The 25,729-nt window shown below is 38.1% G+C and overlaps 2 protein-coding genes across 13 annotated transcripts in view; one reads left to right on the top strand and one right to left on the bottom strand.

The window, feature by feature from the left end:
* The window catches only part of LOC136856646 (uncharacterized), a 120,333-nt gene that overhangs the window by 71,115 nt on the left and 23,489 nt on the right, over positions 1-25,729 (top strand). For 8 of the 10 annotated variants that reach the window (XM_067134704.1, XM_067134658.1, XM_067134715.1 and 5 more), the window contains exons 2-3: positions 16,210-16,387; positions 22,525-22,652. In XM_067134704.1, coding sequence (XP_066990805.1) covers positions 16,220-16,387; positions 22,525-22,652 — 296 coding nt within the window. In that variant the 5' untranslated portion in view covers positions 16,210-16,219. Of the gene's footprint in view, positions 1-11,014; positions 11,402-15,364; positions 15,593-16,209; positions 16,388-22,524; positions 22,653-25,729 lie in introns of those variants that run through there. The other 2 variants (XM_067134650.1, XM_067134684.1) reach the window with 2 other exon arrangements.
* LOC136856673 (uncharacterized) lies at positions 1,074-11,521 on the bottom strand. 3 transcript variants are annotated; one of them, XM_067134741.1, is made up of 4 exons: positions 11,313-11,521; positions 4,080-4,259; positions 3,658-3,785; positions 1,074-2,454 (listed from the first exon to the last, which is right to left on the bottom strand). In XM_067134741.1, exons 2-4 carry the CDS (start codon positions 4,242-4,244, stop codon positions 1,317-1,319), a joined length of 1,431 nt encoding a protein of 476 aa, XP_066990842.1. In that variant the 5' UTR covers positions 4,245-4,259; positions 11,313-11,521; the 3' UTR covers positions 1,074-1,316. The 3 variants fall into 3 exon arrangements, with proteins under 3 accessions (XP_066990842.1, XP_066990836.1, XP_066990849.1); XM_067134735.1 differs by lacking the exon at positions 11,313-11,521 and adding an exon at positions 6,347-6,484; XM_067134748.1 differs by lacking the exon at positions 11,313-11,521 and adding an exon at positions 5,914-6,394.

Raw genomic sequence — 25,729 nt, 5'->3', positions numbered from 1 at the left:
ACTTTAAAGAGAAAAATAAATAATAAAACAATGACTTTTATTAAAAAAAGATCAGTAAATGCTACTTGAATTGCACACTACTTTTTCTACAAGTGTACAGTATGGGAAGTAGCTACCATATCCATCCGAACTGCGTAAGGAGGAAACCACCTCCCAGGTCCCCAGATTCACTCAGCCATAAAGTCTTTGTGCCAAAGATTACCCCAACCATAAAATCTTTGGGCCAAAGGTACCCTCAACCATAAAATCTTTGGGCCAAAGTCCCCTCAGCCATAATGTCTTTGGGGCCAAGTTCCAAATGTTCATTGCAGAAATCTACTGTACTATTCACCACAAGTTAGGAAACCAAATATTATTTGTACATGCTTCATTTCCACAGTACCCACAGCAGTTTCCCATAATGCATAGCTCCGTGGGAAAATATGATCTAGGTTACTGTTACCCAGAACATTATTTTCTGCAGTCTTACTGATAATTTTCTTTAGTAAGAGAGAAGTCATAACATGACAGTTGAACAGACCTCTGTATGCCATTCAAAACGGCAGCCTGCAATATAATGTTCTCATCCATTTTATGCCCCATCTGCATGTTGTTACATTCCTGACTTCATTGGACTAGCACCATCACTGGAGTTTGTCCATAGTATCAGTGTAAATAAAAACATTCTTGATCATCAGTAAAATACCAAATAAGTTCAAAAAAAATCTAAAGGACAGCCAGATACTATTGTATATGGCTGTCCTTTAGATTTTTTTTTTTGTGTTCAATTTGTAAGAAGAAAAAAAAACATACCACAATCAAACCCAGCATAAGATTAGAAACCATTAATCTAAGTAGACATGCCATGTTCAAACCAAGTTAAGTATATTTGGAAACGGTTATGAAGATCTCCACAATCCATTATTAGAGAACTGGTAATGAGTAGCAGCTTAATTTTTGTACTGCAGTACATATCGAGGTAACAGTGACACTTTCAAGGGATGGTTATAAGTGGTATTACGCCCATTTATATGGAAAAATGAAAACTTGCTTCTCTTTTTTTATTGCTTTATGATTTTGAATAATACTATTGATGCATATTGCGATTTTATTATCAAGTTTTGGTTAGGCATATTACAATAAAGGCCTCTGTATTTACCACAGCAGTATTTACCACAAACCTTAATCCCAAAAATATTTAATTAAAGCTCCTTTGTGCATACATACTCATCGATTAAGAGCAGTCATCATTTATGGAAATAGTGTGGAAATATTTATAAACTTATATCTGAAAAAATATTATAGTTTAATTATCGAGATACTGAAAATATGTGCAATCAGACTTTTAATTTCTTGTTTGCTTGGAATATCTCTCCCAGTGATAAATATTTTCTTGCATACTCGCCTATGTGCATTATTCCATATGAAGTAGAAACGTGCAAATTTGTGCCACAGACATTACTGTTAATATGCACATTATGCAGCTCTGCAACACCAGAAGAGCACGCAGCAGCACCATCTCCAGTGCTACTGAGTTTGCCAATCCAGTACTCATTACCTGGTAAAGAATTGCCATCCCACGCATAGTTAACCACTAGCAAAGTTCCAGACGGTACTGGATCATGGAGTGACCTCTTGGAAAAGTGAACTATAACTTTAGTCCCAGGAAATGTTTCCCCATCACCCACCCCTAAGCATGTTGCGGCTCCTATCCAACTGAAATCTACATGGGCAACGTCTGTCGTATCCATAACTTTGAGAGCTTCTCCCCAGGCATCTACAAACATGGCATCTTGTTCATGGCTAGCTCTCCATACGCCTAAACCAAGTCCTACAACGTGAATGTAAGCCTTGAGCCCCTTTGCCCTTGCCCTGGACTTAGCCTCAGCCAAAAGTGTTTCAGCTCCCAACTGCATCCTTTTCTTATATACCTCTATGTTGATATAAGAATTGTTGTCGACCTGCAAAAACTTTTCATTGTCTGGGGTTATGCTCGACCATTCAGGAAGAGGTGCTCCCCATAGGCGAGACCAGGCGTGTTGAAGACGAGGTGGTCCATCCAAAGAACCATAACCTAATTCTTTGCAATTCTGCTTTTTAGTGACAATGCAGTCTTGCCATTCCATGAATCCTACTTTTTTAAGTCTAGCCCCAACCATTCCAACAATGACCCCATCTTGCTGGAAAGTTCCTGGCTTGCCCGGAACGCCTTTGTTTCTACGACTACCGTCATTAATGAAGAAAGATTCTGACGATACAGAGAGTAAAGCCGAGACTTTCATTTCATCATAACTTAAATAATCCTTGAGGCACAAAGGGGGCGTTTCTTCGCTCGTGCCAGTTTTTTCAAACCCTCCTTTACCGGCAGTTCTGTCTCTCAACAGGTACTGATCATTCTTGCCAAAGAATGTTACAGGCCTGTTGCGCAGGAGACGATCAACAAAGCTAGTCAAGTCCATCTCCTCGTAAAGAGACCTGAAAAATAAGACCAGACGATGTCATAGCTGCAAATACTTTTCTAATTTTATAATTTATAAAGACCATTCTTCTATAATATCTTATTTTCAGTTTAATTCACATATCAATACATTCTCGTTCTACAGTTACAGAAACAAAAAAAAGTTTATATTAAATTACTTCAGATTTCATATTTCAATGGTATTTGGCGCAGACTACTATACTTTCAAAATGATTACATGCAAATAGTGTCAACTTTGTCATCTATTTGTGTATGCATATATACGTTGTACAATTTAAGCCACCACAGAAATTTAAAACATTCTGGGACTACAGAAGTGCAGTAAGAGCCCTTCAAAATAATTTTCCTAAAAATTCCTTTTACCAGCCAGCTAAATTTTAAATCAGCCAAAGCTGCAACTTCTATGACTAGATTAAACATACTTGCTCCTGACGGTGATTCTTTACTATCTCTCAAGCATATCAGCATTACTAAATGGCAGGCTCTGTGGTATGAAGAATCTAATAACAACTAAAAGTAATTAAACCCCATGTTGGACTTCCGTGTTCTTCATTCTATAAGCGCAAAATAGAAGTGTGATTTATCAGCCATCTGACCCATAGATATTTAAAGAATAACCTATGTGATCCGGTCCCGGAATGTAGAAAGTGCATAAAAACACACATTCAACTAGACTATTTAGTTTCAACCAACATCGAATATCATGTTCCTTTTATTATCATCCTTGTAGGATACAGCATAGATTAGAACACAAAAAGTAATGTCGTTACTGTGACATAAATTAGGTTGACAGTAATATTTTTTTATGCTGGAAAGAGAACATTTCCAAATATTTACCCAACTCTATAAAAAAAATTGAGTACATTCTAAAATTGTACTTAATTTTATCTTCTTAGACAGTATGAATCAAGTGACTGCTCTGCTAATTGCTGGAAGATGAATGTTACTTACAAAGATCACTCTTAGTCTCAGCACTAACGGTATCAAAAGAAGATAGGAAAGGTTAGTATTTTGCATTTCATTCAAATTTTGAACAGTAGGTTTGTTGGTCTGTTCAGGGTCGAGGCTCCTGTAGTGTTTTTCTGGTTTTGAATGTTTCCCCTCTTTTGTTTTCCTTTTGTCTTTTTTGAAACCACAACAAATAAATACATATACTGTAACTGCTTTACAGAGGTAAAATACAGTGGACCACAACTTACTTTTCTGTAGGAGATCCATGATTTTTCTTGTAGTGGAGAAAAGCAGCAAGGAAAGGAACACAGTTTTCATGAATGACAGGATACGCAGAGTTGATGTGTTCAGTGAGTTTCCCTTGGCTTTTACCATGCTTTAGGGAAAAAAAAGGTAACAGTTAGAGCAATGTTAACAATATATCTCACGCACCTAATTTGATTTTATAAAACACTTAGTCCTACTTAGTTTTTCCACTTCCAACAGCCTCTAACGCCGCGTAACGCGAATGACCTATCCTATGTGATATTCTGTTGCTTATGTCTTTCCTGTTCTCCATCATCCACAAATCTCCACTCATCTCCAGCATCCCTTCACATAGTTCTCATGCAAGCAAGTCTGGGTTTTCCACTTAATAAATATTTAACGAACTTCACGTGCAGTCTCTCACCTTGACCAGAGTCGATATCCTGGTCGTGTTGATAGGAAATGGGATAAGGAAATTGTAACTGTCCTCCTTGAATTTCCCCAAGCTTACCCTTGTTGGAGGCGAAATTTTTGAGGCTGCCTCTAGGTAAGGCCTCAGCATTTCTGGATCCCATGTTTCTTTAGCCATAGGGGTACTGCAGTCCTGAGGAGAGGGAGAGTTAGTACAGTTCTTGTACACTGTGAAAACTTAGCTGGGGCTTCTTTGTTCAATGGAAATTATGCAAATACTATCATACCTTACATATTTGTTTTGAATGTTTTAATAAGTAATGCTAAATATTTGTCATAATTCATATAGTAGTTCATAAGGAAAACCTGTGTTACCCAACACATGATGACATCATCCTAGTCCTTTAAATGGTGAGCCAACTGCCGATGTTAAAGGCAAAACCCATAATAAAAAATATCTTTACAAAGGATCAGTTATGAATGGATGCAAATAATATAATATTAATAATTATAATTCTTGTGAAGAAGTATGCAAAACAATTAAGTGTCATAGCAGTCTTCTGCAGAACAGACTAAGCAGAGAAAAGATATGATAGAAATCAAAGCCGTTCAACAATGCACATATAAACTAATACTATACATGCATAAATAACAATGTAAAGTAGATCAGAAAAGCTAAGGCAATGATGAGTGGCGCTATAAGTTAGTACTGTGGTGTTGCTTGGTATTAGTGTTACTGCCAGAAAGACCATGTCATTGCTTGGCACTGAAGGAAATGAGAGACATCTGGTACTGGGCAGTGTGATACAGTGACACCTCAACAGAATGTGACTGGATGTGGATACTTAGCAAAGTGAGTAGCATGCAGTAGTTCTTGGTGTGAATGTACTAGGGACACTAATGAAAAGTTCCCTTTTGGATTTTATAGATAAGGGCAAACAGGTGTGGCAGTGGTTTAATTATAACTGCCATTACAGAGAAAAGGAAGTGACAGTAGATCAACACTCCAAAAGTGGCAGAACAAAAAACCTGAAGAACAGAGCACTCACACAACCAATTCTGTACAATACCTAGTTTGATGAGACAAAAAAATAAATGTGGTTTTTGGGGGTAAACCCATACTCTGATAGAATTCTGACTCTTACGCACTGACTACTTCATTTACTGATCTTCTCAAGCAATCTGTTATGGCCTAACAACACATTCGCTTGGCTTTTTGCAGTAGGAAACCATTACAATTAGAACAAATCATTAGTAAAAACTAAAAACAACAGAGATCCCACAAAACTCAGCTGTAATTCCTAAATTGGATTAATTTTAACCTACGTAGGATTACCAGTCATTTCATATACTGATCTCATTTTGGGTAGTACTTTCAAGAACAATGCTTTTTTTTTTTGTCTTCATTGCTAACATCCGCCATTGATCTTTCATGTTACAACGCTGGGTATACACTTAATCATCCCGGTTGATGGCTGACAGGAATAATTTCGGCCACTCATTACACGCCCTCGCACACAAGTTCCTTTAAATATACTCAGAGTATATTTGAAGGACCTTGCTTGCACAAAGGCGGTCACGTGACTGTAAGGCATAGCGTGAACCTCTGGAATCAGATCCTCCGAAAGATGTCAATAGTGAGCGGTCAAGTTGAATACCAAAATTTCACGGAAATTTCATCAACTATCCAAACGTTCAAATCAACGCTACAGTAATTTAGGTTTTTTTTTTTTTTAATCTGATTTACGCAATACGACGACAAAAATTGTTATCTTATCTCATTTTCTATCAGTGTACTGTTTGCCTTCATTTTGTTGCAAATGCAAGAAATGGCAATAAAAACTTACACCATAACGTTTACCATCGTTGAAGACTGTTTCATTTAACACAATAAACTGACTCCGAAATTACCAACATCGTTAATGAATGCACACTGTTCACTTATCTCAAAATATTTCACTATTTGTCCCCATTCAAACTTCATTTCCAAACGAATCGATTACGCACACTCTTCACACGCGACTTAGTTTGATTTCCTGCATGCGTCATGTTTCGGCCCCCACAAAATAGTATTTACTTGTTTTTGTGACACAATGCTGTGGAAATCAATCAATAAAACCTATCTTGCATCACTTTTCATTCACTTTAACCTCCTTCGTTTGCATTCTTCTCATCACTTGCACACTGAAATGGCGGGAGAAGGAGAATCATTCGGAGAAAAACACTATTGTAAAGATAAACATTGCTGTAAAGAAGGGAAATGGAAGAAGAGTTACGTACAACTCAATCTTTCAGTCGCAAAGCAGATGTAGTGGCTGCGGAGTCTGGGTCTGGGAGAGAGTGACGACAACGCGGCATGACTAGTCGACACTCACAGGGCGAGACACTGCACCAAGTGGTGCAATTTCCACAAGCGACTCCAGACAGATTCCTTCAAGTTTGGTGGAGCGGGCTTGTTTTCGATTCGCAAATATTTAACCGCGTTTGTTTTTGCGTATTACGTTAGGATATTTCATAATTAATAGATATATATATTTTTTCCCAATGCACGTTGTGAGAATGCTTAGTGAGAGCGTGCAGTTGGAGTTATTTCTTGTTATTTTCTCTTACATGTATATACAAGTTGCCTATGTACCTGCGTTCGTTTCATTGGATGGTTGAAGTATGGCTATGGCTTTGACCATTGTCCTCTTTTTTCTTTCTGCCTTTTCTTGGTAGGAGGATGGCTTAATACTGAAAACAAACGCACACACACATACATACGCACGCGCACACGCACACGCACACACACACACACACACACACACACACACATATATATATATATATATATATATATATATATATATATATATATATATATATATATATATATAGGCAATATTTCATTAAATATCGATTATACATGGGAAACACACACACATATATTATGTTTGTGTGTGTATGTACGTATTTATGTATAGCCGACACTTAATGAAATATTGCCTTTAGATCCGCGTCATCTCGAGAGAAATATGTATTTAAGAAACTTGCTTTCCTGTTTAACGCCTGTTTGTACTGTAGATGAAGTACAAGGTACAGTAATATTGTACACATTTGGCGGAAAAATGATGGCTGACCATACACCACACGCTTCTTAATCGATTGCTAATAACCATCCCCCCAACCCCACAGTACACACACACACACACACACACATACACATACACAGCTATTCAGACTTGGTTCAATTCTCTTGCTAGCGCACACACACGTCTCCATAGAATTGTTTAGTTTTCGTTATTCATTGTTTTTTCAGTTTTCAGATATGTTTTTTTTTTCAGCTTAATACCTTCAATATATACAGAATTTCACTTTATTATTTCATTGTACCATATACATGTATTATATTACCTGAAAGTTTGCTAACAATATAAACTATTTGGCATATCCCATCAGTTGAAACACTTTATGATAACAGAATTTCAAGCACGTCCAGAACTGCAGTCAGAGCATAATTATTTGCTGTCGGTGGGTTATAGCCATTAATCCGACTTCTTTCCAAAGGTCTTGCAACAACTGACAGGTCTTCCAATAACCAATGGCTTCCGTTTTAATTCTCTGCATAAAGTTAATATAAAATGAATGGTTGATGCTTTATCTTACCATCCCATAACAAAGGAACATTGTTCAATGAATTCAACTTTATCATTAAGTCAACACTCTTCAGCCTTTTTTCTTTCATTTAAATTCGACGGCCGTATTTTACTTCTGTAATGGAGAGTTGGTTTAAAAATCCGAAATCTTCCCAACTTGGTTTCCAGGCACTACGGGTCAGCCAGAATCTTTTAGACATACCCTACTACCTTTGCTCATTCTGTATCTCACCTCTCAATCATTCTATCATAATCCGTAGTATTTACTCCCAGATACTGATACAAATTATTCGTAACATTCTTACACCATTCATATGAACATGATTGTCCCATCTTGGTTTCTATCTACCCTGTTAACTTTACTTCTGCTGTCATTGACATTCAACTTTCAAACTCTTTCATTGGTTTCTGCAGTTTCCCTTCACTAGCCCCAATCACTACAGTATTCCCAAACAATAACCATTCCACATTTTATCAAAAGTCCACTGAGACAACATACAATTGTCTCAGATCATATCAATAAGCTCTGCCTCGGTGCTATCTTCCATATTCAACGAATCTTCAGAATTCTCGTTCTAACGGCCCAGAACTGCATTCCCTATAAAATTGTATCTTGCATGACACATTGTTTCATCAAAATTTATTTTTATCACCTTCGGCGTCCATTTAACATCATGCAGGCGTTAAATTCTGTTAATTCGTAAAGACAGTCTGGGTCGTTGATAATTCGTCATAGCAGCTCATTTCACAGTTTGTAGCGGAAAATGCAGACATCAGTAATTATGGTACTTTTACGTCATAACATAATATCTACCAGCCTTATCAATAATCATTAGGAATCTGTCATAAAATGGTACATTTTATAATGTCCAGTGCCTCCTTTCGGTACTTTTAATGATTGATTACCACGTTAATATCCCTTCCTTGCAATTACAGCATCCATAATTTGAAAGCTGAATTACCACGTTAATATCCCTTCCTGGCAATTACAGCATCCATAATTTGAAAGCTGAATATTTATAGATCCATTAAACTGTCTTACGCCACATTCTCTGACATTACTGGAGTTCGTCATACCAAATTGTATGAAAAATTTTACATCTTTGGAATTTCATTGTAGTATCATTGGAGGTGGAAGTGAATTCAGTATATTGTATCAGGATTTACCCCCACAGTTCGGCGTCCATTGGAGTTTTTTGCTTGAGCTTGCCTAATTCTTAGTCACATCAGGGAGAATTTGTCAAAATACGACAAATATCACTTTTGAAACTAGCAAACATCTCAAGTTGGCACCTGTAGTATTTGCCATACTGTATTTCACTGTCAATGAACTTTTTGAAACTGCATTGTCATGGCTAACAGCATATGTGAGAAGTTTTTACTGAACATCAAATCACTGTCTCTGACGTTGTAGAACCAAATTTAACTCATTTTTAACATTGCAAGAATTGGCCACAAACTTTGTCATCAGCATTGGAGCTTATGAGATTTGTTAGGGCAACGTGTCACGACCTTGTACAGTACAGTGTTTATGATAGGCAAGGACCTGAACACCCTTCCTAATATATTGTTCTTGACGGCTAATTATCGATACCAAACTTACTTTTGACAGGTGAGCAAGCACTGCAACAGTGTTATAAGGTTGAAAACGGAATGTAACTTGTATTTAACTCTTACTATACTCGCTGTTTGATCGCAAAATTCCCACTGCAGCTTACTACTGTGTTATTAGTTGTTAAACGCCCATAACAGCTTAATATTTTGGCAGCTGAGTACCATCAGTATTATGTGTATTTGATGGCTGAAACCCCTTACAGCTTTAAGATTTAGACGGTTTAACCCTCACAGCTATTTAGTGCATTTGACTTCACATTCACAGAGCCTTAGTATGGTTGACAGCTGAATGTCCACAACTTTGCATTGCGGTAGCATACATAGCTCCACCTATACTGTACTCTTTGATACACCGTTATCTCTCTACATTTCTCACAGGCATGTGTAGACCTATTCATGACGGTTTATGGATCTTGTTTGTTTTCTGCTACCCGTTAATTACCCACCTTTTCTAACCACTGAAAACCACAAATCCTTATGCTAAAGTACCCGGATTGTTTTCAGACTTATACCACTTTTCAAGACAGTTTCTCCTGTTTAGCTATGGCCGTCTATTCTCTTGCAGCTGTCTTTGAAAGCCATCGACCTTTCAGGTTAGTTCAACGGGAACGCCTGTTCAATTTGAGTATTAGCATTCAATACGACTTAACGCCTTCAACGGTTGAGAGCGTTTGACCACCAGGTGGATTTCGTCGTGTATTTAACAAGTGGTGAAACACATTATTCATTGTTTGATAGCTGAGCACCCAAATCCACCCAAATGCAGTGAGATTGTACATTCACAAAAAAAATATTTATATTCAATATCTTCCTCAGCCACCTTCAACACCAAATCGTCCCGAACTCCACTAAGGTTCCTGGTCGCTTCGGCCGTAAGTCATTTAGGCCGTAACACCCAAACTGGCAAACGGCCGAAATGATCGCCGAGGGGCTAGTACTAAACACGGCGTCCCAAGGAGCTTCCGCCATGTCTTACGGTCTAAACTTCATATGGCCTGAAGTTGTGACGGCCTAACAGGGTCACGGCCGAAAATAATACGGCCTAATCGTCCCGAACTCAACACCAACAGGAAATACTTCAACGGGCAAGTTACCACCCAATGAGCAGTGTCTAAATACCGTGGTATCATTTTTCACAGACATAAAATTGTAATGGCACCTGGTCCAAAATCTTCAACATGCATAAATTTTAGAACTACGAGCTATCATTCTTGGCAAATTATTTTATAAGAACCGTTCAGTCCCTTGAAACTTTCAGAGCTGACAAACATGGGGTTTTGACACCTAACGTCAATAGGTCGAATCTCAGTTATCATTGTGTGACCAACCTCTGTAACTTTACAAATCACGGAAGTCAGGAATAGTAATTTTTGCTTCACGCCCAAACAAACGGAGCCTAAAACAGTATTATTACTATTAAAATGTCATTATTATTATTAACACCGTAAATTGTATTTGTTTGATGAATCAATTATATATATATATATATATATATATATATATATATATATATATATATATATATGTGTGTGTGTGTGTGTGTGTGTGTGTGTGTGTGTGTGTGTGTGTGTGTGTGTGTGTGTGTGTGTGTGTGTGTGTGTAACACCAGTTAGGAAGCCGATTTCCCAAACTGAAAGTGGATAATGAGAGAAAACTAGCACAATTACCTCGTTCATCCCTTCACTGCTACATCTAGAATGAGTCGTGAATCACTTCGAGCAAAACTGCGCGTTCGTTCGTATTTATCGAATCTGATAAACTGTTATCAATTCATTCAAGCAATGTCGAGGATATACGTTATACTTTCAAACATGTTTTATCGTAAATAAAAATACGATACGTCTAAGACAGACACCGCAGGTGATTATTGATTACTCTCGTTGCTACGAGTAGCACGTGAGCCAAGAAGAGTCGGTCAGCGGACTCAGTCTCAGTTCCTAGCAGACGATCCTGTGGGTGTTACTGGCATGTATGTAGCCTAGTGGAGAATCACTAACCTGGTACCAGTGTTCTTGTAGAAACTCTTATTTCCGGACTTTGGATAACTGCCTCCCCTGTCGGACTGTGGCGTGATACTCCGCTGAAGGTGAGGATGTATTTCTAGTGTTGGTGGTAGATCATATTGTTTAACTAGAGTGGTGTCACCGAAGATAAAGCACTGTCTGTTCCAATACTCATTCTTGCCTTTCCATCGACGCAATGTTTTGGAGGAAAAGTTTTCTTTTGAATCTTCTTCAAAGAAAATGGCAAATTTAAGCGTAACTCTACTAGTCTTCACGACATCGTGTAGAGTTGAAGACCGTTGTATGTATTTAGATGGTTAATCCCTTATGCAAGAGAATACTGTATGCTACATAACGGCATTTGTTATTGTGATCTGACCATATTCTTCTTAAGAAGAATAATGATCCAATTTACTGCCGTATAGTATATAGTTATTCATTTATTCATACAAGTGTTCCTCATAGCATTTTGCACCAGCAAAACAGGTTAAAGGAACTAATGCTAAAGATTAGCAGTACCTTATTTATAATAAAACTACATTTTTTTTACCTGGAACTGTATTTATTTATTTTTGGAACCAACGAAATATGGAACAGAATGTTGTAATAGAATCAGTGAGAGCGATTTTTAACATTAATAATTTTCGTTATAATTAAATGACCTGTATTGAAGCTAGAGTCGGAAAGTTGAGAACAAACTGCTACCACCCCATTAACAATCATAGTGCAATAAGAACAAATTCCTATGGACATAGTCGTCGTGATTGGTCAAGGGAAGTGCATCGTGTGAAATTATTATTATTTTGTTATTTTTATTATTGGCTATCGAAATATTGTTTCGATTATTTTTCGTGAAATGCCAGTAGAGCTTTTAATTCACAATTAGTATTACGATCAAACTATGAAACGTCTACCCTAGCGAATTATTGGATTAGTCATGGGCTTAGTCATTGTGCGTAGCAGGTATATGCAGTAGGGCTAATATACCCAAGCCCGATTACGGCATACCAATAGAATATTATTCTTCCTGCGTGGGTGTATCGTTTAAACTTCGCTGGCTGTATAACTCCAGATGCTTAGAATAAATTTGTCTCAGACTCACTGTGTTACTTATACTGCAGCATACTGCAGCAGCATACCAACGTGATGTAATCGGATTCTACATCACTTACACTATTACTTTTATTTTTTTCTGTCCCGTTTATTTTTTTATGTCCCGAATATTAAAGCCTACATTTTCATCACGTCTGCTACCCTTTATCCATCATTTTTTTGGTCTTCTCCACTCGGTGAAGAAAACAATTAATACCCTGAGGATATTCTTGTATACATTTTTACATGACGTCTCTTCACACATTTCATTTCTCAGTTAGACCTCAGTTTTTACTGCCGGTTAGAGTGCATGCAGACAGACATGTCATCAGCCTTCACATTTTGTCTATTACACATTTACCAGTCAGCTTGTCAGCGGAGTACATCGCCTTCATGTATTGATTATTCCTGTTATCTCCTATTCCACAAACTAGCAGGCATTACTATTATTTCCATACATCCATAATTTTTACCATATTGCATAGTAATATTCCTATTTTATTTTAAAATAAAGTTTCACACATGCCACATACAAGCATGTATACAAATTCCAAATAAACACGTTTCACAGGCTTAAACTTTTGCCGTAAACCGCTTTTTTCAACCTCATTCTCAGTCGACATCTTTTGACATTTCAGTTTACGTTTCCGGTTGTGCTCCCAGAGATTCTTACTCTAATCTGCAGTCTTTCCCCACATAAAGGGGCACACTTATTCTTCTCGCAGTTTTCCTTTAGAAACCTCACCTCCAATAATAGTACCACATATGTGAAGGGATTGTTGTTATCCTTTTGTTTACATTAGCCCTTCAAAAACACATCATCTCTTTAGAAATTTACCTAATGTTATTGTCATTTGATTGGCCTTATTTTAATGCATGTATTACATCTCCAGCATTTACTACCAAAGCTCATCTAAGACTAACCCGGAATGTCCCGTCTGTAACAGCGGTTAACTCCACCCCTGCAATTAACAATCCATCATCTGATGTAAAAACGCAGTACTGTACCACACATAATTGTCTATATGCATATATTTTTCTCATTTTTAATAATTTCCTCTCTATTTATTTCCTCCCTCAACAATTCTTTTTGATAATCATTCTCATAGCCTCCATCTCTTTCTCATTACCTCAATCTCTCTTCTGTCAATTTCTTTATTACCTTTTTACCAACAACCGTAATTTTATTTTTATTTATTATTCTGCATTTATGTCTAGATACCCATATACGTAAATTAGCTGCCATCCCAACACCTCTTGTGAACCTGTGTGTTCTTTACCAGTTGGTACTACTTCAAAGCTTTAAACATCAGTCCATTCTACTTTGGCATTAGTTAAGGGTTAGGTATACTATCTTCCTAAGATTTCATCAATCACCGCGCTCTTCCACGTTTATTGTATTATTTATTGCACTAGCTAACAGTATCACTAGAATTCATGGGTTCCACTAGGTTTAGTGTTCTCTTTAACCAAATTAAGTTTTTCTTCATTTGTTATCAGTAACGAGAGCCTGCTTGCCTTATTTATACTTTACCTCTCTCAGAAATATTTTATTCTTCTAAATTCAACATTTTCCGCAACTAAATCTTAAGATACTTCTTCCAGTTGATTTTCCTTATTCTTTCGTAGGGCTTAGGTGACGCATCCTCTTGTGCAATTACCTTATTTTTACAGTAAAATCACCAAAGGTATAAACTGGTTCACTCTTTATACGTGATGATAAATTGTTTCCATTCTGCTCTTTGTTGCTGTTTCAGCCGCAGAATCCTAGATTTTATACGTTTATATTCTTTGCCACATTCCCATTCCCTTTCAGACAAAAAGCAGTTACGACATTCTTTTTCTTACACTCTTCTGCACCTAATGCACTCATCTTGCACCTTAAGTCCTTCCTCGCCAATTCCTTGTCCAGTACTCAGTGTCCTTGAAAATCAATCTTCCAGTTTCAGAATAGCTGACCTTGATTCCGTAAATGTCTCGTGAGCAAAATTAAAAATATAAAACTAAATTCCTCCCGCTTCTTATGCTCACCTGTTCTGTTCACCTGCAATAATGATGAATGTCATGGGAATACATGACTCATGTCCCGTCGCCATTTCAGCTATTTGATACATTTCGCACCGCGCAGTATCGAGATCAATATAGTTGTGCTTGTCTTTCTACAAAACTGCGAAATTTGTGAGCCACTGGCATCCAATCAAGCAGGCCACCCACTTATTTCCTAGCATTTCCTTAATCAAGGAGTTTACAGTTTTGCTTAGTCACTGTGTTCTGGTAACCTAATTCACAGATACTGTGTAGAGCAGCAGTACCCAAAAGAGGAACTTCCACCTATTGTGGCGACATTTAATTTTGTATTTTGGGTCCTTGTGTAATGAAGATCATAATACTATGGCATTTACATCCGTCTGTTCCTTCACTTTTGCCTTATTCAACATCATAACTAGGGAGGGTATAATGACATTGATGGTTATGATACGTCCATATGCAAATTTGATTCAAAATGTGGATCCATTCTTCCCCATAGGGGCCAAATAGAAATCTTTTGGGCCTGTGATACTCTTTCACAGCTACAGGTAAAGAAGATGTGATATGATTAATGGATTGTTATGGTATGTAGCTCTGCAAGAAGTTTCCAAAATTTGGCCCCCCTCCTCTTGGGATGAAATAGAAAGTTTTGGTTTTCATGATGTCATATTTTTTTAGCATACAAAACAGGAATATTGCTCTTTGTTTCTTTCATCTTATATAGTGTTACCACATGCCGATGCAGTAAGTCCAAGAAGGAATTTCCACGTCTCTCTCTCTCTCTCTCTCTCTCGGAGCTGCTTAGTTATGCCGCCGCGCATGTCTGTTTGTGCTGTACCCGTAAACATGAATATGTAATATCAATATAAAGGATAAACTTGTGTACGCGTGTGTGCGCGCCGTATTAAGGACAACTCACGAACCTCAGTGCTCTCTCATCAAACGCGCACGTACGATGCAGCCGATATGAGTCGATGCGTGATGATATTGCGAGGAGATCTCACGCGCTCACCTGTCTGGCACCAGGAGGCTCGATACCGTGTTCAATACCTTCGCTCTTCGTCCGCAGGCATTCCGAAGGGGCTGGTTACGGTGTCCTCATAATGCGGATGGTTATTTCTCGTCAGTCTCAGAAAATTCAAGAGCATTTAGAGGTCTGTAGGTTTAAGACATTAATTCAAGACTGTCGTTGTTTTAAATTTTCAGTATTCGTGATGATAGGGAGAGAGTAATCCTTCTGACACTGGTACTTGTCATAAGGTCGCTACGTTGCTTTGAGCCTCAAAAATGAGTAACGCATTAAGCGCGCTCTTCTGCATACGAAATGTATTTTTATTTTTGTATGTGATTAGCCTACATTCGCAACAGTTTTCTTGCATAATCCAGGTTGTGAGTCACACGCTAAAAAAATCCAGAGTATAAAAGCGTTCACGTGGAGGTCGAGGAACTCATTAAAAGAAAAACTTTTTTTTTTCCTCTTTTTACTTTCGACAAGACATTGAAGATTTGTGCTCTGCATTTACGCTTAAACCTCAATTGCATATTAATATTTTGAGCTCTTTACCTTGACTTTAGTGGCACACAAACCAAATTCATATTGGATAACGAATTATGATTAGCAATGTTTTAGTTTGTTTTACTGAAAAAAATGAAGGTAATTCTCACGTCTCGCTTGATAAAAAAAATAAATATTTGCGGTTAAGAGATCTCCCTTGTTCTCAAGTCATGCATTTTTTTTATTGTACGTCTACAGTTTGTTTTTCCTTTTCAGTTGCGTCAAGATGAGTGAAGACACCAAAAGTCCGGAGGAGGTTCTCAAGGAATATCTTGAACCTTGCAAGGATGTGGAACCTCCTCCGACGGTCACCCTCGAGGATTTCATTGAAAAGAGCGATGCCTTCTCCGTTCCTTTCCCGGTACAGACGGCTAGGGTCAAGACCCTCCTGAAGGTTAGTAGAGAGAGAGAGAGATTTGTATAACAGATAATTTTTTTTATTTAAAGACACTTATCTAGAGGCTATAAGTAAACTAGTCCTGATTAAAGTTTTTACTCTATTGTCGTGTTGACTTGTTTGTCTTTGAATTCTTGAACTATGCCATCACTTCGGTTTTGTTTTGCCAGTTTTGTTTTTTCCAAAAATAGATGATATGACGGTCACTACTACATTGAATTTTTATTCATTGGGCGGGATCTTAATCATGTTCGTTAGACAGCTGATCAGCGAGAGTCTTAGAGTCACTTTTTATACTTTATTTAAGAAATTAGAGAATATGGTCCTTGACGTAAAAACGGCTGTGTCACAATTCAATACTTTTTGCAGTCTCACATACTTGTCGTTTTAGCACATTTCGTTGGAAATATTCAGCTATACTGTTCAAGCTAGTATTTTCTGAAGGACAGATAAAAGGAGTTTTTGTTCATATCAAAAAAGGCCAATAGTAATTGCAACCAAACGGCAGTTTTTATGTGAACTGCCAGTTTTTGTTTGCATTGTGAATGCGAGCGACTGGGGTAACCGAATGTCATCAATTATTTAAATATGGAAGTCGATGTTGCAGGTATGAGAATGCTAGTTTTACTTGAAAGAAGAAATCCAGTTATTTTCATATGAAGGTAATTGTCATTTGAATGCTGAATGACTGAATTTCAGTTTTTGATGGAACTGTGAAGGCAGACTAGTCAAGCGACCAAATTACAGTTCGTATTTAAGATGAAAGCCAGCCTATTGTTTTAGGAAACATTACAGCTAGAGGACAGAATGGGCAACCAAATGCCAGTTTTTATGCAAAGACTGTGGTGATGAGTAGCAACACAAAGGTCAGTGAGATGGGCAGCCAAATGCCAGTTTGTGCTGATAAGTGAAGCCCAGTAGAACAAGCAACCAAATAACAGGTGTGAAATCAAGATCCAAATTTTATTTTTTTTTTTTAACTATGACGGCCAATACAATAAGCAATAAATTGTTCATTGTTGTGTGAGCCGTGAAGGCTGAGACAGGCTACCAGTTGGCAGCTTTCGTTTTTGAAAGGCGGGAGCCAATGAGATGAATAATCAAAGGCTATTTTGATCTAAATGTCAAGACTCTCAGACTGGGCAGTCTAAGCCCCATACCTAGCCTAGTCCAAAACAAAAAAACACGGTGTGAATCAGCAGAGAAAGTACTAAGCCTGTCATAGCTCTTTTGTATTATGATCTTTTGGTGGAATTGAGGTATCAAGAGCTGAAGCAGAAAATCCTGTCATTTATTAGATAGGATGATCAGGCGTTACTATATAAAAAAAAAAAAAAAGTAATCCGGTAGATCTTGTCTCGCTGAATATATATAAGGTGATCTTGAAAAACATTTGAATTCTGGGTATTGCAAAAAGCGGTTGTCAATTAAACGCTCGAATGTTTTAGCATCACGAAGTGATAAGCAGTAGGTATTGAAACAATCGCCTCTCCTAAGAGGATGGACTGACATTTCAAAGGATAGGAAAAAAATAAAAATGATACATGATACAACTAAGAATTGAGCAAAAGTACTCTGATAATTTGCTGGTTTGCTGAAGAAAAATACTAGAATGTCTTGAGTTTCTTTTTAAGGAGGCAAGCATTATGTAAGCGTTATGAGCTAATATATAAATACCAAATTAGCAGGATCTTGAGCACGGAAATCACCAATTGTATAATGATTTTAGAATTGGGAGTTGAAGAGCTTAGTGTTTGCACCAGCGAAGCAAGGTGCTGTATATGGAGAACCATCCAGACTGATGAGATTAGGAAGGTGGAGTTAATATTAGTAGAGCATTGTTATATTAGTAGAGCATTGTTAGCAAAGGACCAGAATTTCACCTCCATACACCAGCATAATCTTTGGACAGTCATCCATGTGTCGAAGTTCAAGTGGGTACCATTTATTTCCTTAAACATAAGACACACACAAACCAGCAAAAATAATGGTATGGAACAATTATTGTGACCTTCACTATAAGTATCTGACATACAGGAGGAATCACAACAAACTTTATTGGGAGATGATTTTATTGAAAGGTGGTGAAATATTGAGCAATTTGTCGTAAGGTCAGCATCATGGGAATTGGAACTGGAATATAAAATTTAGGCCAAAGACCAAGCGCTGAGACCTATGAGGTCATTCAGCGCTGAAGATAATGTTGAAACAATTGTTAGGATAGGGTGGAAATTAGGATAGGAGAGAGGGAATATGAAAGGAGGTATAATAAAAGGAATAAAAAGGTCCGCAGCTAGGGCAAAAAGAACGCTGCAAAGAACCTTAAGCAGTGTCTGCAGTGCACCACATGAGATGCATGAGATGCACTGACGGCACTAACACCCCCCCCCCGTGGGGATCGGCAACATGGAGTACTTCCTCATCAGGGCTTTTCATCTTGAAGCAGTAATCTAACCATCTGACCTAAGCTTGTTGGGTATTAGCACCTTAAGAGATTATGTGCTGTGACGTTGAGTCGGGGAGAGAGCGAGACAAAAGGACAGTTGGACGTAAGTGGGAATGATATTTGGTTAAGAATAGATTTAATAATATAGTACAGAACGCTGGAGGTAATTTTATAGAATTCAGGGGCATGGGTTAGGTTATCATAGTGTTTCATTTTGGTATATGAGAATGCAAAAATAAATGTCAACCACATCAGTGTGGATAATATGCCTGGTAGTCTTCTAATATTTGAAAAAAAAGAAAAAAAAAAGGCTAACAGACTCATGGAAGGCAATACAACAATAAAACAAGTGAATAAAGTTGAAGTTCGTTTATCAAAATGGCAATAATAAACATCCTTGTTTTAGGTTAATAGTTTAGTATGTATTGGCAGTTGCACTGGTCATTCTGAATCAATGTCCAATATTTTTCTCTCCATCCGTCCTGCCCTCGGTGATGAGATATTGGAGTAGCCCTGTTCCCAAATTCAGTATTTCCTTACCACCTTAATTTTCCCAATAAAATTACACGTGTTACCATTTCTCATATTTTCTGTGTTTGGTCAATATATTATATGAAATAGCTTCAGATATAACACGTGTACACGCAAGTAGTCTATCACACTGGAGCCCTGTAATCTGGGTTGATATAAATGGTGAGTCCGGTATAAGCAGTGGCTGTGAATACAGAAAGAACGAACAGAAAACAGGGAATGTTAAAAATTAATCACTCCATCTGTGCATGAAAAGCAGTTCGAGAGAGCTGCTGTCGCCAAAACATGGGGGCACGAACACACAATATTCCTTTGACCTGCAAATCTTAATGCTGAACTGGCTTACTAGTTGTGGTAAACGTCAGTTACTCTACTAATCCTTGTAAACATAAGCATGTATTTGACTTTTTCGAGATTCATTACCTTCCGTTATTTTCCCCTTTCACTCATGCATTGATTATTGTGAATGAAAAACAGCAGTCTCTTTCATTATTTTCTGCAGGTAATTGGCTTCTGTCCCAAATAGTGTGAACTGAGTTTATTTTTTTTAATGTAAGTTTCTAACCACGAAATCGTTCTGTGAATAAGAAATTTTAATTATTTTACCATTTAAAGTAATTATTTTGTATCATCTGAAGGATTTAGATCTCACGATATTCCTTGGACGGCAAAGTGATGAAATTCATAGGAATCATTTATAGTTTTATTGCATACAGGAATACCATGCTGCTTAACGTTTAAACCAGCAGACTAACGACTGTCAATTCGGCATCCTGTTATGTTGATACAATATTTATTTTATCACGGGGGCTGGGTGTATATAGAATATAGAATTTATGCCAAAGGCCGAGCGCTGGAACCTATTAGGTCATTCAGCGCTGAAACGGAAATTGACAGTAAAAAGGTTTGAAAGGCGTAACAGGAGGAAAACCTCGCAGTTGCACTATGAAACAGTTGTACAGGAGAGGGTGGAAAGTAAGATGGAAGACAGAGAATATGGACTGAGGTACAGTAAATGGAATGGAAGGGGTTGCAGCTAGGGGCCGTAGGGACGGTGCAAAGAACCACAAGTAATGCCTACAGTGCACTGCTTGAGGTGCACTGACGGCATTGTCCCCCTACGAGGGGGGGCGGGGGAGCAGATTTCTTATTACATCTGATGATAAGCGCAAGGTCTAGGGAGACGTTTACTATTTTTCATATTCAGTGTTTAAATTTCATTGTCGTTTCACAAGGGGGAAATCTTTACTAAATACAGTCATGGTGAGAGACTATGTAACTAAGCCCATTTTAAGTGTTTCAGAACGTAAATCAGATCAGTGACAAAAAAAAAGTCTTGGATTAATTCATGAAATATAAGAAGCGATTTGTTAATCAAATTTTTGTGTTAATGATTTTCCTACCCAAATTTTTGCGAAATATTTGTATAAAATTTTCTGAGCTTTAATAAAAACAGGATACTTGTTTTAACTTTGCGCATTGTAGCATACGTTTCCTTTCCACGTGACCTTTTAGTTTATTTACTTTTCGATATTCACTTAAGGGGTTCTTTAATGAGACCATTCTACTATTCTGAAACTAAAAGTACAATAAAACAGAGTACTTTTACCGGGGGACACATCTACTTATGCGCACCGAGCACATTAATTCTTAGAATAGATAAATACGTTATGTTATGGTGAATAAATAAAAAATCACTTGTAAATCCCAGTTTTGTTTACCATATATTTTTGGAGTAAATTGACAAAAAAAAAAATGTGGAGACCATTCCTGGGGAAATTTTCTTTTTATTTACCCTAATGACTCTCACCACTTCGATCACTTACACTCTGACAGGTATGTTTCGTTTATACTCTCCGGACAATCCTGCAGACTGTTCTTTGATTCCTGAACGTATTAATATTCACTTCCGTGTCTTGGCCAATTGTACGGAGAAGTGCCCCAGATGGTTTACTATGTGGCAGTCCGATTGGTCTCGAACCTGAAAAGTAACATGAAGGTTATTAAGTAATTTCTCACCTGAGCACCACCTTCAGGCCTCTCTCTCTCTCTCTCCTTTGAAAGTGCTGTGCGTAAGATGATATTATATACCATGTGACCTCCTATCTATTGACACCTCATCCTTTTCTCTTAGGTAATAAATAAATAAAAAATGGTTGTTTTATAGTTATCCATCTGTTGACGTTTAGCTTTTGAGTTACTCGCAAAATATTACCTTGAAATGCAGTTGTATTTGACTGGGATTTATATAAGAATATTCTTTTTTAAGATCATATGGCTTAAATGAGTTTGTCGTCTCATGTGACACAGTTATCAGCTAAAGTCGAGTGGTGACCATGTAACCTTGGGCTCAGCCGTACACCTTTTACCAAAGCCTTCTGTTATCTTGAAAGTAAATCTAAAATAACTTTCCTTTCCATTTATTTTTTCGAACCTCTGTTTATCCATTTACCTACCGGTTTGTTTGTTAGTATGCAAATAGTTTTATGAGCATGTGTTAAAGGTAGATAGAACTAGTTTTATGAGCATGTGTTAAAGGTGGATAGAACTAAAGTGCAATAAAAATAATTCACATACTTCATGCTGACTTTTGAAATTAAGCAAAATTTCATACCTGTTAACGTTTCAGTTTTTTCGCCTTATCTATCACAAAAATCCCTCGGCTGTCTTTATTGCCATAACAGGTACACTATAGTCACTTGACTGTAGGCATTTGTTTGCATTTGCTCTTACATTTGTCATCCCAACTAACATGCATTTAAAATATTTCTCCTGTTATCGTATGGTCTTTTTATTTACAGACCTTTTACAGAAAGAACATTCCCCCCCAACCCCCTCCATACTTGAAACTCATTCAATGCCTAGAATATTCTAGCAATTCTTACCCGATTACCGTCCGTATCACACATTCCCAGTTCTTTTGAAGTGCAGATTTGTAGTTTATATCATAACTATAGATTTCGTTTTTTCGGTAAAACTTCGTTCATGTATATTGTACTTTCATTTTTCTTCTTCAGGTGACTCAATTTAAACATTGCCCCACCCCACCCCTTCCATCTCACCTTCCATATACTTAGAATTTTAGGCAGGTCTACCTATAAAGTGAACAGAATGATAGAACTAGAAGAGGTTGTAACAATAATATCTTTCATTTCAGAACGGCTTCGACAAAGAAACCCTGGAGGACAAGATTAATTCTTCCTATCCATTGATCCATGAGAGGCTGTTGCCTCTCATCGCCATGTTTATTCACAAGAAGAAGCAATTAGGAAGGAAAAAAGAAAAGTAAGTTGCCTGTTTCTATTTTTCATGATGTAACGGGCTGTAAGAGTCTGTGCCAGCTTGCCAGAGAAAGGAAATGCTAATCATTTGGCAAAGCTTTAGGGAAATTCGTCACTTCTTTTCATTTCGCATATGATCTCAAGTGTATGAAGGCTCGTTTCCACCCCCCCCCCCACCACTTCCCAAAAGTAATTAATAAGGTAGCTGTCAATCATGAAAGACATTTCATCACTTACACTGTTCATGTCCACTAGTTTGCGTAGTAAGCAAAGAAAACTGTTTCACATATTTAAAGACTGATTTTCCTTTATCCAAGACGGCTACACTTTTATACTAAAAAAGTACGAGGTTTTCTTGTGCAATCTACAGCACTCCTCTGTACGAGTTGTAAAGGACGTGAACTACTTTCATATGAGAGAAGCAGAATTTTTAAGTAATACATGGTTCTCTGTATGGTTTTATAGGTTTCAGGGAAAAATCTTATATGTGAGAGGCTCCGAAATTTGCCAATAGCCTTGGGCATTTTCCTTGAATCATAAATATGATACCACTGTGCATTTTGCTCACAATTTTCTCATTTCTTGTTTATTAAATTTGGTCTCTCTATAGTATAAGTACTCTCTCTCTCTCTCTCTCTCTCTCTCTCTCTCTCTCTCTCTCTCATACATACAACCACGGAGAGAACGCCCTTTCTTATTGATCTTCCATGATGAAAATGTTCCTCCTTTCCCGGTAGCTTAAACCTCTTCTCGGAGATTATGGTTTTTAAAGATGAAGGTCTACAATCCCTCCCTTTCGAATTTCTTTCTTTTTTTTAACTGTGTCCCGTCATAGACAGATTTGATGTATGGAGAGAGAGAAAATGAGAGATTATATGAGCTGGTGACTTTATATTCATTGATTAGTGATTTATGTTAGTGTTTTTAGATGTGATTACTTTCCTGTGTACTTTTAAGTATTATTTGGAAAAGGTGCAGTTTTACATAAGTGAACTAATTTTCCAAGAACTTGGGTTATGATGGTTGGTTATACTGTGATAACGGGTTTGAGCAGTCTTGCAGGCAGTTCCATCAACAGATAAATGTTTTCTTAATACTTCTTGATTTTGTGCAAAAGGAGAAATTAAGTAAGTGGGACGTTTATGCAGTATCGAAAAGCTGATATCGATTCAGTAACTGTATGGGACGTTACAAAGATTCTTTTTTTTTTTGCGAAGAATAAAACTTGAAAAGCAAAAATTTAACATCTACTTAAAAGTCTTGGGTAAATTTTAAAAATGTGAAAGTGTCATCTATTACGTTGAATGAATTAATGTACTGTAATAGGCAAAAAAAAAGCAGTCATATTTTATAAAAGGATTTACTTTGTAGGGAAAAAATAACATTTTAGCAGCAATTTGAAACAAATGCCAAGGAGAATACACATTTTGTTAAGCATTCTTTACAAATTCCCTTTCTCTGCTGGCATGTTAAGATAATGAACCGTTGAAAATTGTGATAATTATTGTAGGATTTGTAACTTACAAACTCCTTACCTGATGAATTTTAATATTCACTGGGGATCACCTTTGGGTCGATTCGCTTAAGAAAGGTAAAATGAACAGTGGCCATTCCTTCATTTGCTTTGATGTGTCAAAATTCTTTTTATTGTTTTTATCACAGATAATCATTTATAAAATACAGAAATAGTTGTAATTGCAATGTGCAGTTTACTTTTTAAGAGGTGCTAAATAATGAGCAGAAGGACAGGTACTGCTACTTTATTCAGAACGCAGGCCGCTTATAAAGCGCCGTGCGGACATCACACAGAGGAATACAAAAGAATTTCGGTGACCTGAGGTCAATTACTCTCGGCAATAATTACAATGGATAAATACAAGTAATGTAAAAAGTGAGTTGACAAGAATTGACATAACATTCTAACACATGTGCAAAAGAAGCAGATACAAATGAATTAGTAATAGATACATATTTATACAGGAAAACTATGGCTAATTCTACTTGACCCGATCCTATAGGAGTGGTATTGAAGCAAATGGGTGGTTCATCATAGAAAACTCGCTCAGCAGGGACTTTACAAATACCCCCCCGCCCCAAAACATGGGTAACGTCTGATTAATCTAGGTATCTGCTGGGACATTGGAGAGTGCCACAGCTCCGCAAAGTCAGCTGGGGGGTGCGGTGTGAGCGGTCACACCGCGAGCGGCTGGCTGTGGTTTTGGCTCTTTGCTTTCCGGGGCGGCCACGCGACCTCCCTTTGGGGTGGCTCGGCTGTGGAGCGACGGTTCTTGAGGAGGGCGCCGACCGTCTGCTGTTTCTCCAAAAGGGCGGGCTTGAGACGGTCGACCAACACCCAGTCGTCCTTCCCGTCTGCTGTTTCCTCTCAAGCAAAGGGCGGGGGTCTTTAGTGAGACGGTACATCCCTGACAGTAGGTGAACTCCGGGGACATGAAGGTTGTTGACCTAGATGTCCGCTGGCAGGGGGCAAACTTCCCGACTATGTCTGGAAGACCATGCATCCCCTACTTTTTTCTCTGGAAGGCGCCGTTGGCCAGCGGCTCAGTGGTTTATCCAGATTGCAGCGAGCCATGAGGGATGCTCCAGGGACCTGGAACCATTGGCTGAAGGCGGTGGTGACATACTGGCCCAGGGCGACCACAGCTCGGACAGGAAGACCTGCCCCTGTCGAGATCCCTGTCCGAGACACTGAACCGGCTGATCCAGCTGGAGAGGAGGGCCTCGCCACACTGGCGGTGGCTCTGTGGGCTGAACCTGGTTGAGCAGTCGACGATCATCAGGAGGTATCTGGCCCCGCCTGATGGGGAAGGCGATGGCTGGGGAAACTCGCCTACCCGTCTCGGTGTGACGTCCAGCTTGCTGGTTTGGCATCAGTTGCTGTCTCCAGGACAGCCCCACAGGCGATGTTGATGAACTTCTCTGCCAGCAGCTCCATCATCTTGCCAGAGGGTGGGACAGCCCGTGGACTGGAACACCAGGGGGCATTGGGGTCCAGCGGGGGCTGGCTGGTGCACAGCAGTTTGGTCCCCCAGGCACGTCCCTTCCACTCAGGGACGTGATGGC

Source organism: Macrobrachium rosenbergii, chromosome 3 (genome assembly GCF_040412425.1).
Source record: "Macrobrachium rosenbergii isolate ZJJX-2024 chromosome 3, ASM4041242v1, whole genome shotgun sequence".
Lineage (NCBI taxonomy): Eukaryota > Metazoa > Arthropoda > Malacostraca > Decapoda > Palaemonidae > Macrobrachium > Macrobrachium rosenbergii.
Note: the sequence above shows the minus strand (reverse complement) of the source record. Positions and strands in the feature narration are given on the sequence as shown.

What these genes read in the sequence shown, in the direction of transcription:
- LOC136856673 (XM_067134741.1), bottom strand. Translation starts at nt 4,244, where the DNA reads ATGGCTAAAGAAACATGGGATCCAGAAATGCTGAGGCCTTACCTAGAG. An exon ending in GGATATCGACTCTGGTCAAG is followed by an intron (nt 3,786 to 4,079) that starts GTGAGAGACTGC and finishes TTTTCCCTAAAG; the next exon opens with CATGGTAAAAGCCAAGGGAA. An exon ending in CATGGATCTCCTACAGAAAA is followed by an intron (nt 2,455 to 3,657) that starts GTAAGTTGTGGT and finishes CTTATTTTTCAG; the next exon opens with GTCTCTTTACGAGGAGATGG.